This window comes from Mandrillus leucophaeus, unplaced genomic scaffold (genome assembly GCF_000951045.1).
Source record: "Mandrillus leucophaeus isolate KB7577 unplaced genomic scaffold, Mleu.le_1.0 Scaffold795, whole genome shotgun sequence".
Classification (NCBI taxonomy): Eukaryota; Metazoa; Chordata; class Mammalia; order Primates; family Cercopithecidae; genus Mandrillus; species Mandrillus leucophaeus.
The window spans coordinates 473,405-484,148 of NW_012108641.1; the positions used below are offsets into that span (position 1 = coordinate 473,405).

Here is a 10,744-nt window from a genome sequence, read left to right on the forward strand (position 1 = left end):
TGTTTTTTCTCTTTTTTTTTTTTTTTGAGACAGAGTCTCCATCTGTCACCCAGGTTGGAGTGCAGTGGCACGATCTCCACTCACTGCAACCTCTGCCTCCTGGGCTCAAGTGATTCTCTGCCACAGCCTCCCGAGTAGCTGGGACTATAGGTGCGCACCACCACATCTGGCTTTGTTTTTTTTTTTTTTGTATTTTTTGTAGAAATGGGGTTTTGCCACGTTGCCAGGATGGTTTTGATCTCCTGACCTCATGATCCGCCCGCCTCGGCCTCCCAAAGTGCTGGGATTACAGGCCTGAGCCACCGCGCCAGGCCCAAGAACCACCCTCTTTCTAGACCAGATGTCTGTTCCACATTAATTAGAACAGCATTGCAACACAGTCTTTTTTTTTTTTTTTTTTTTTTGAGACAGTGTCTCACTCCCATCACACAAACTGGAGTGCAGTGGTGCAATCATGGCTCACTGCAGCCTCAACCTCCTGGGCCCAGGTGATCCAACTCAGACTCCCAAGTAGCTGGGATTACAGGCATATACCACCATGCCTGGCTAATTTTTTTTGTATTTTTTGTAGAGACAAGGTTTCACCATATTGCCCAGACTGGTCTCAAACTCCTGGGCTCAGGTGATGCACCCACCTGTGCCTTCCAAAGTGCTGGGATTACAGGTATGAGCCACCATGCCTGGCTGCAACACAGTCTTATTTACTTTATCCCCTGTCCCTCCACATAAGCACCACACAAAACGCTTCTCAGGGAAAGCTTTCCTGAAAGTGGAGAGCTTGACTGAAGATTTAGCAAGCAAGCAGAGGAAAGGTTTGTACTGTAATAGCATGAATTTCTTGAAATTCAACAGCAGGCACCACCATTCTTTTGCACCCACCTAATTCTAGTCTCTCTTTTGTTTTTGGAGAAACAAGGGTCTCTATGTTGCCCAGGCTGGTCTTGGACTCCTGGCCTCAAGTGATCCTCCTACCTCAGCCTCCCGAAGTGCTGGGATTACAGGCATGAGCCACTGTACCTAGCCCAGTCTCTTTCTAATTGTTGATTTCTTTCTTCTTCTCCTTTTTTCTTTTATTCACCTGACTTTTATTAAGAGCATTTTTTCTCTTTCTTTTGTCTTCCCCTTCCCTCCCCTCCCCTCCCCTCCCCTTCTCTCTCTCTCTCTGTCTCTCTCTCTTTCTTTCTCTCATGAAGTCTTGCTTTGTTGCTCAGGCTGGAGTGCAGTGGCACAATCTCAGCTCACTCCAACTTCCGCCTCCTGGGTTCAAACAATTCTCCTGCCCAACCTCCCGAGTAGCTGGGATTAAAAGCGCTCGCCACCACGCTTGGCTAATTTTTGTATTTTTAGTAGAGATAAGGTCTCACTATGTTGACCAGGCTGGTCTCGAACTCCTGACCTCAAGTGATCTGCCTGCTTCAGCCTCCCAAAGTGCTGGGATTACAGGAGTGAGCCACCGTGCTCACCCAAGAGTATTTTTTTTTTCTTCTTGAATCATGAAAAGCAGTATAGTGATATTTACTTGCCTGGGTTTCTGTCCATGAGGTCTCACTCTTCATCAAATGCACACTTTTCAGACAAAGATGGTTCTCTGTCCTAAGAATATCTGGTTCTTCCTACCTTGACTTCTTTCTATAAATATTAAAGGTGAAAACTATGCAGCCTTAGCTCAGAGCTTGGAATGTTAATCTCCTTTCCCAAAAATGTAGAACACAGCACTAACCACTTGTGGACGCTACAAAGATGAACAGTGCTTCTAACTATAAACAAGGCCGAATATGATAAAGGCTCTGTGATGGTTAATAGTGAGTGTCAACTTGATTGGTTTGAAGGATGCAAAGTGTTGTTCCTGGGTGTCTGTGACAGTGTTGCCAAAGGAGATTAACATTTAAGTCAGTGGACTGGAAGAAGCTGACCCAGCCTCAATGGTGGGCACCATCCAAGCCGCTGCCAGCGACGCTAGAAAAAGTAGGCAGGGCTGGGCACGGTGGCTCACACCTGTAATCCCAGCACTTTGGGAAGTTGAGGCGGGTGGATCACCTGAGGTCAGGAGTTCAAGACCAGCCCGGCCAACATGGCGAAACCCCATCTCTACTAAAAATACAAAAATTAGCTGGGCATGGCGGCGCATGCTTGTAATCCCAGGTACTGGGGCGGGGGCAAGGCTGGGGTAGGTGGTGAGGCATGAGGATCGCTTGAACCTGGGAGGTGGAGGTTGCAGTGAGCCGTGATCATGCCACTGCACTCCAGCCTGGGCAAAAGAGCGAGACTGCGTCTCAAATAAATAAATAAATAAAAGTAAAAGTAGGGGGAAGAAGCTGACTTGCTGACTCTTCAGGCCTTCATCTTTCTCCCGTGCCGGATGCTTCCTGCCCTCGAACATCAGACTCCAAGTTCTTCAGCTTTTGGACTCTTGGACTTACACCAGTGGTTTGCCAGGGGCTCTCAGGGCTTTGGCCACAGACTGAAAGCTGCACTGCCGGCTTCCCTGCTTTTGAGGTTTTAGGACTTGGACTGATCCACCACTGGCTTCTTTGGTCCTCAACTTGCAGACGGCCTAATGTGAGACTTTACCTTGTGATCCTGAGGCAATTCTCCTTAATAAACTCCCTTTCATATATACATTTATCCTATTCATTCTGCCCCCCTAGAGAACCTAAGGCTCTAAGAGCGGCGTTCAGAGGATCTACAGATATCTGCTGTAGACACGCCCACGAAGTCGCCTCTGTGCCTACGTATCGGGTCCTGTGACCACAGGCGACCTCAGTCCCCTGAACCATCTTTGCACTTCTCAAACGCACACCCTAGCGCCCTTTCTCGCCAGAGGTATGAACTACATCTCCCGACAGGCGGCGTTGTCCCCTTCCTTCCTCTCCCAGGCCCGAGCCATGGCAACAGCGTGACGTGGGGGTACCGAGAGCTGCGGGAGCAGCGATCCCGGCTTCAGTTCTAGCCTACCCGGCAGCCTACACGGGAGCAAGGCGAGAGGTGCTGCCGCCTCCCGTCGCCCCTGCGCTCGGAGGCCCCCAACCAGCCAGGCGGCTGCCTCTTGCTGCTCCTCCTTTGGAGTGAGGAGGGCGCAGCCGGTGTCAGAACTTAGAGGGGCGGGCAGGGTCGCGCGCACATCAGACTCCAAGTTCTTCAGCTTTTGGACTCTTGGACTTACACCAGTGGTTTGCCAGGGGCTCTCAGGGCTTTGGCCACAGACTGAAAGCTGCACTGCCGGCTTCCCTGCTTTTGAGGTTTTAGGACTTGGACTGATCCACCACTGGCTTCTTTGGTCCTCAACTTGCAGACGGCCTAATGTGAGACTTTACCTTGTGATCCTGAGGCAATTCTCCTTAATAAACTCCCTTTCATATATACATTTATCCTATTCATTCTGCCCCCCTAGAGAACCTAAGGCTCTAAGAGCGGCGTTCAGAGGATCTACAGATATCTGCTGTAGACACGCCCACGAAGTCGCCTCTGTGCCTACGTATCGGGTCCTGTGACCACAGGCGACCTCAGTCCCCTGAACCATCTTTGCACTTCTCAAACGCACACCCTAGCGCCCTTTCTCGCCAGAGGTATGAACTACATCTCCCGACAGGCGGCGTTGTCCCCTTCCTTCCTCTCCCAGGCCCGAGCCATGGCAACAGCGTGACGTGGGGGTACCGAGAGCTGCGGGAGCAGCGATCCCGGCTTCAGTTCTAGCCTACCCGGCAGCCTACACGGGAGCAAGGCGAGAGGTGCTGCCGCCTCCCGTCGCCCCTGCGCTCGGAGGCCCCCAACCAGCCAGGCGGCTGCCTCTTGCTGCTCCTCCTTTGGAGTGAGGAGGGCGCAGCCGGTGTCAGAACTTAGAGGGGCGGGCAGGGTCGCGCGCATGGCCTGGGCGGGCTCGCGGCGGGTCCCGGCTGGGACGCGCGCAGCAGCCGAGCGCTGCTGCCGGCTCTCCCTCCGCCCGGGCACGCGCCCGGCCCCGCCCCCAGGCCCTCTGCCGCCGCCGCCGCGACCAATGAGGTGAGAGGGAGGTGCGGGCGATCGCGGCTGAGGGCACCGGGTCGCTGCGGACCCCGGGGTTCCGCGGTGGAGGGGTGCTATACTGGGATGCAGGCGCAGCGGGGACTGGCAGCAATCATGCCCTGGGAGCTAATGTAGAGCTTTGGAGAATGCTTTTGCAAGTTGTACGAGAAGGGAAGTCCTCGGGGTGAGTGTCCAACCTCTTCTTGGCCCTTGCGGGCGCCCTGGGGTCCCCGGGGACTGTGATGCTTCCTTAGAGTCTTAGCTTTCAGCAGTAGCGTAGGCCCAGTCAAAAGCAACTAGCACTTCCCACACACCCCGCTTTTTCTCATCCTCCTCCACCCCGCCCCCAGCCCTGTCCTTAGCTGCCCTCGACCTTTTGCACTCGTGACTCCCTGGCCAGAGAGAGCCTAGCGGGCTGCAGCAGGTGCTGGGGGGAAAGCTTGTCTGGACGACCTTCGTCTGGGATGCACTATTCTTCCCCTTCACCTAGAAATGATAGAGGATTACAAAGAACTATAAGGTTGGCTCCTCTTTCCTTTGGTCTTAGGTTTCTGACCTCCTGCAGCCTCCTCTTGCCTCGGGCCGCCCAGATCTTGGCGGCTGAGGCTGGCTTACCGTGGAGCCGTTCCTTCATGGGATTTGCTGCCCCCTTCACCAACAAGCGAAAGGCTTACTCGGAGCGTAGAATCATGGGGTAAGCATTCTCTGCCCTGCATCCTTCCACTTCCCCTTTCCCTCCAAATAACCATGTCCAGGCAAGAATGTCAGGGTATCATCAGTGGGCAAGATTCATCTCTAGCCATCCCCCTCCCCAGCTACAATACTGACCCTCAATCCTCCTCTGCCACCCTCCCGACCTTAATTTCTCCCTTCTTGGTTGCTGTGCATGTGCTTAAGTGAAATGAAACTAGGGTTGGACTATACTTTAAGACAACAGGGCGTAGCTGGGTGCGGTGGCTCACATCTGTAATCCCAGCACTTTGGGAGGCTGAGGTGGCCAATTGTTTGAGATCAGGAGTTCGAGACCAGCCTGGCCAACATAGTGAAACCCTGTCTCCACTGAAAAAAAAAAAATATAAAAATCAGCCTGGCACGGTGGTGGGTGCCTGTAATCCCAGCTACTTGGAAGGCTGAGGCAGGAGAATCGCTTGAACCTGGGAGGTAGAGGTTGCAGTGAGCTGAGATTGTACCACTGCACTCCAGCCTGGGCGACAGAGCAAGACTGTCTCAAAAAACAAAACAAACAAAAAACAGGGTGTTTTCTGGTGACCATTTAACATTTTTTATGGGTACATAGTATGTGTAAATATTTGCAGCGTAACCTTTTAAATATATTTTGAGCATAATAGCTAACTTATCGAGCACTTGCTACATGCTAGCAGCTTGACTTAGATATTTTACATAGATTTTTCTCATTTAATCCTCACAATAAACCTATAAATCAGGTGAGAAAATGGAGACACAGGTAATTTACCTAAGGCTACATTGTTAAAAAATTGTTAGAATTGGGATCTGATCCTTGTGTGATCACCAGTAAAATTGACAGCCTCTCTGTTTTCCCTAGATGGTCCCTCTTAAAATCAAAATAATGAATGCAAAAGCATTCTGTAAACTGCAAAATATAAGGTAACGATATCATAAGGATTTGCACATTTGCTTTTGGGAAGTTATTCATCCAGGCTTATTTGGGATCTCTAGTTACTGAAGGTGCATGGTTAGTGGGCAAAGGTATAAATTAGAGGCCTACAGCAAGGAGGAACCTGACCCAGCTGGCAGCTCCTTGGCCTGTGATTCTTCTTCTCCTAGGTACTCAATGCAGGAGATGTATGAAGTGGTGTCCAATGTCCAGGAGTATCGTGAGTTTGTGCCCTGGTGTAAGAAGTCTCTAGTGGTATCCAGCCGTAAGGGTCACTTGAAAGCCCAGCTGGAGGTTGGCTTTCCACCTGTCATGGAACGTTACACCTCTGCAGTTTCCATGGTCAAACCTCACATGGTCAAGGTGAGGCCTGTATGAGAGGGATGGACTGGATTTTTTGTTTTTAGCAGTTTCATATTAAAGTGCTATTTTGGCCTTCCTTGTGATGATTTTATCTCCATGTGTCAAGTATTTCCCTAATATCAGAAAGAAGGAAAATGGCTTTCCTTTATATTGTATCCTATACTTAGTAATGTTATTTAACTACCTGATTATCCTATTCTAGGCTGTTTGTACTGATGGCAAGCTCTTCAACCACTTAGAGACCATTTGGCGATTCAGCCCTGGTATTCCTGCCTATCCTCGAACCTGCACTGTGGACTTTTCGGTGAGTCAGGAGGTTGTGTAGCAGAGGACTAGGACTGGGTATGGGGAAGGGCTGGGGTACTGTGACAGGGTTATTTATTTATCTATTTGAGATGAAGTCTTGCTCTGTCGCCCAGGCTGGAATGCAATGGCACGATCTCGGCTCACTGCAACCTCCACCTCCCGGGTTCAAGCGATTTTACTGCCTCAGCCTCCCAAGTAGCTGAGACTACAGGCACCTGCCACCAAGCCCAACTAAGTTTTGTATTTTTAATAGAGACAAGGTTTCACCATTTTGGCCAGGCTGCTCTCGAACTCCTGGCCTCAGGTGATCCGTCCGCCTTGGCCTCCCAAAGTGCTGGGATTACAGGCGTGAGCCACTGCACCAACCTGACAGGGTTATTCTTTTAAGTATAGCTAGCATTTCCCAAGTTAGTTAGTTTCCACAGGTCTGAGCTTGTGTCAGACTTGTATTCTGTGCTCAGTCCCAAGTTAGGGCTCTTAAGGGGATCCAAAGAACTAGATGGAAAGGGGGAGAAAAGGCACTAAGGAACAGTAACCCCCCTTGCATTTGGCCAGGGACTATCCAACATTGTCTGGAAGTTTCTGACTGTCTCTTACCCGTCCCCAGATTTCCTTTGAATTTCGTTCTCTGCTGCACTCCCAGCTGGCCACCATGTTTTTTGATGAGGTTGTCAAACAGAATGTTGCTGCCTTTGAGCGTCGGGCAGCCACCAAGTTTGGTCCAGAAACAGCCATCCCCCGTGAACTGATGTTCCATGAAGTGCACCAGACTTGAGGCACGGGATTGTTCCCTGACCTCCCTTCTACCCCACTTCCCTTCGCAATTCTCTTATTTATTTGGTTTGGCTCCTGCTCCAATTTGAAAGGAGTCTGTGTTCATAATACTGTTTCTCCTCTCAATTCCCCAGAAATTGGGTTCTATGCTGGCTGGAAATGTTAGGGGAAAGAGAAGGCAAAGGATGTGGAAATGAGAGGTGCTTAGGAAAGGGTCAGGCCCATTGAAGGAGCACCATATGCCTGCAGCCTTTTCACTACGAATTAGAATAAGGACTATGTGGTTGTCTCTGGGCCTTATCAAGACACCTTAGTGTCTGACCAGGGGAAGACAGTAACTTTTCTAAGGATTGAATAAATTGAGCTTTTCTTCTGGCACAGAGGTACTGAGTGGTAAGGAACTTTTATCCTGCCTGAGATTCCTCAGGAGAAAAGGCAACCTGCCTCCAGCCTGAGATACATAAAGCCTCATTTTAAGACTGTAAGTCCATGCTGCCTGGCTACTAGAGAGCAAGGGGCTTTCTTACCATCAGTGCTGAGGAGAGAAGTACTGAACGGAAACGGAGTTGTCTTTGTACTCTTGAGTTGTACCTTATTCTTCCACTTGGCCTGAGTTTTTATAAAATTTCAATAAATTGTAACAGTGTGAATTTGGCTTTATTATATTGTTTCTTGGGGCAATAATGTAGATATAATAGAGTAGAAGGAAGTTATGGCTTCTTTTCCTGGGGGAGTGAAGGTGTAAGAAGGCCTCTTGGACACAGTGTCCCTGCTAACTATAGTAGCACATTCTACAAGCCAGGACCTAGTACCCACCCCCTTGCCTATTTATAGACTTTTTCAGAAGGTCAGTTGCAGCAGGGATCTCAGGACAGAATCATCTGGTCTCGGACCTCCCATATATGTGATGCCCTCAGGACCACCTCTTGTTATTTTTGGGACCTCCTTCAGGGAAGCTGTAAAGAACAGGCACGCCAAGAAGTACCAGAGCCCTCTAGTGGCTCTGGTCCTGAGGTAGCAGTACTAGCCCATTCGTCCATGGTACAGTTTGTTCCTTTCTCAGTGGGCTAGACCAGTTCTTGGATTAGTCACATAAGCAATTGAGAGTCTCAGCTATAGCCCTTGAGTATGTTACCTTAGACAAAATTAGCAAAGTTAGGGGCTAAACATCAAGGACTTCCTAACCTTGAGGAAGGACAGAAACCTTTGGAAATCTCTCAGGGAGGCTTTCCTCTGGTTAAGGTAAAAGAGTCAAACCTGCCTAAAGATAAATGGATACAGATTACTTATAACCCACTAAGTTCAGAATCTTGCTAGCTAGATTCTTTACCTCATAATAAAGATTCTTCCAGGCCTTATTTAATAGTAGGCTCAAGCATTGTTAATAAAAACATTTATTTTGCATTTTATACAGAACAACCTGAAGTTTGCATCATGACTTGACATTTACCCAGGGGTTTACAGTGTGTCCAACTCAACAGTGTGGTTCTGGGACTGGGTATCCACACAAACACAGGCAGGAGTTTGGAGGAAAGATGGGGGCACAGCAGGAGTGTATCTCAATCCTTTCTCAAAGAAGAGGAAGTAGAGCATTCTGAGTTGCTGAAAACCTGTGCAAATGGGGCTTCTAAAACAAACATTGTACTGTGAGCTCTCAGGGAAAGGGAGGAAAAGGATATTGATAAATAAGGAGGCATTTTCTTGAGGCAGGGGACGAGGAGGGAGGTTTACTATTTTTAATGCCCTCAGCCCCAGTACCTGATAATCAGAGGAGACCATGTCCAATCTTGAATCAATTATCTGTTCAAAAAGAGGTGCTAATACCCTAGGGACAAGACCCTGAAAATATCATGCTGGTCATTCCTGAGTCCCTGTTCTATGCCACACAGCATGTTAAAAGACGGGGGTTGGTGGCGGGTGGGGAGATCAGAGGATAGTGGCTTGTATTCTATGGAAGTAAAAAACTTAGTTCACATTAAGCACTGATAAAACCCAATGACTGGGCCCACAGATCTGAGAGGTCTCTAGCAGGGACCAAGAGGGGTGGTCCAGAACATCCTCAGCCTGAGGTGCAACAGGTGTAGAAAGTCTGGGAGGAGGAGGTGAGTATTAAAGTAATGGGAAACAGAACACTCCCAGACCTTAATTGGATAGTTTTTTAAAAAAGAAATCAAACATTGGGTGCCAGTCACAACAAATGCCATGCCTTTATGGTCACTTGATAGTATAAAAAAATTGCCAAAGCATGTCCAGCTAACCAACAGATCTTGCTAGAAAGTGTTTGTGTGTATGGGAGAGTGCCAAGGGGCTTGGTACAGCTGACTATCCAACACGATTCCTATGGAAACAGAAGGGGCAGAGTCCTGGTTTGCTGGCTTATTGAGGGCTTGGCAGAGAAGAAGCTAAAGCTCCGAAGTGACTGCAGGTTCTCTGCAACTGGCTTTGACCCATGGAAACAGGAGGCAGATTCTCACTCTAGAGATAGTGAGGGGGCCAAACCTACTCATACCACAGGCATTAGTCCTCGTCATCCTCCAGGACCACCCCTGTGATGGGCAACTCATACCAGGCAGGGGAAGGGAGCTGATTAGGGAAGAAGGGATCATTTTTCATCTTTTAAAGTCTTAATTTATATTTTAACCTCAAACATATTATCAGTGCCTCAGATATAATTTAATCTTATGTCTTTAAAGGCCCCCTGAAACAAAAGTATACTTTTTATTTAGGCTTCCTCACTTTCTGGTAGTCACTTTCCCCCAGTCTCCAGTTTTACCCTGACTTAGAGTCCACAAACTTCATCAGACCCTCTGTACTCATGGACTTGGGCCTTTCTAGAGGGAAGCCTAAGGCTCGGCTCCAGATGAGCTGTGCCAGTACACCCAATGCTCGTGACACCCCAAACAGGACCGTGTAGTAATTCATCTCCGTCATGCCATAATACTGTAAGGTAGAAGAGAAAAAGGGTTTCAGGCAGAGGCAGAGGCAGTGGCATGTACGAGTCCTGGGTGATAGAAACCTTAAAAGCTCAATTTTCTGTTTTTCTCCAAGGACTTAGCCCAGTCAACCTTAAATAGAAATGACACTGAGAAAAGTATAGCAATTGGGATTCTGAAAACAGAGCAACCCCAACCCTCGACCCTGTCATAGTCAACTTTATCAAAATGCTCTGTGAAGGAAGTCCTTGCTCTGACTAGGAGTTAACTGACTTTGTTCATGGCAGATGACAATAGGGTTTGGTACAAATTAGAGGGAAAAGAGGGAAAGGAGGACTTACCTGGAGCAGCACCCCACTGTGAGCATCTACATTGGGCCAAGGATTCTTGGCTTTACCCTGCTCTAAGAGGACATTGGGCACAATCTTGTATAGCTGAGCAACCAACTTAAACATGGGGTCATTAGGCAGGTGTTTCAGAGCAAACTCTCGCTGACAGGTATATCGTGGATCAGTCTTCCTCAGTACCGCATGGCCATAGCCTGGAACAACCTGTAAAGAGTGGGGAAAAAAGATAGTATTCTCAGTAGAAATTCTTTTATTTTTTGAGACAGGATCTCACTCCTCTGTCACCCAGGCTGAAGTGCAATGGCATGATCACATCTCATGACAGCCTCGACCTCCCATGCTCAGGCAATCCTCCCACTTCAGCCTCCAGAGTAGCTGGGACC

At 48.7% G+C, this 10,744-nt stretch overlaps 3 protein-coding genes across 8 annotated transcripts in view; 1 reads left to right on the plus strand and 2 right to left on the minus strand.

Moving 5' to 3' along the window:
- ANKRD52 (ankyrin repeat domain 52) overlaps positions 1-3,864 on the minus strand; it is a 33,262-nt gene extending 29,398 nt beyond the window's left edge. The window contains exons 1-2 of the mRNA XM_011967254.1: positions 3,655-3,864; positions 2,912-3,058 (exon numbers count right to left, since the gene is read on the minus strand). Of these exons, the coding sequence (XP_011822644.1) occupies positions 2,912-3,058; positions 3,655-3,864 (357 nt within the window). The remainder of the gene's footprint in view (positions 1-2,911; positions 3,059-3,654) is intronic.
- COQ10A (coenzyme Q10 homolog A (S. cerevisiae)) lies at positions 3,602-7,731 on the plus strand. 3 transcript variants are annotated; one of them, XM_011967230.1, is made up of 5 exons: positions 3,602-3,999; positions 4,550-4,696; positions 5,809-6,001; positions 6,204-6,305; positions 6,915-7,731. In XM_011967230.1, the coding sequence occupies exons 1-5, from the start codon at positions 3,863-3,865 to the stop codon at positions 7,080-7,082; spliced, it is 747 nt and encodes a 248-aa protein (XP_011822620.1). In that variant the 5' UTR covers positions 3,602-3,862; the 3' UTR covers positions 7,083-7,731. The 3 variants fall into 3 exon arrangements, with proteins under 3 accessions (XP_011822620.1, XP_011822621.1, XP_011822618.1); XM_011967231.1 differs by having other exon boundaries at positions 3,609-4,186; XM_011967228.1 differs by having other exon boundaries at positions 3,617-3,999; positions 5,779-6,001.
- Positions 7,732-8,457: 726 nt separating this feature from the next.
- The window catches only part of CS (citrate synthase), a 53,940-nt gene continuing 51,653 nt past the window's right edge, over positions 8,458-10,744 (minus strand). For all 4 annotated transcript variants that reach the window (XM_011967235.1, XM_011967238.1, XM_011967236.1 and 1 more), the window contains 2 exons: positions 10,356-10,565; positions 8,458-10,021 (listed from right to left, as the gene is read on the minus strand). In XM_011967235.1, the coding sequence (XP_011822625.1) occupies positions 9,851-10,021; positions 10,356-10,565 (381 nt within the window). In that variant the 3' untranslated portion in view covers positions 8,458-9,850. The remainder of the gene's footprint in view (positions 10,022-10,355; positions 10,566-10,744) is intronic.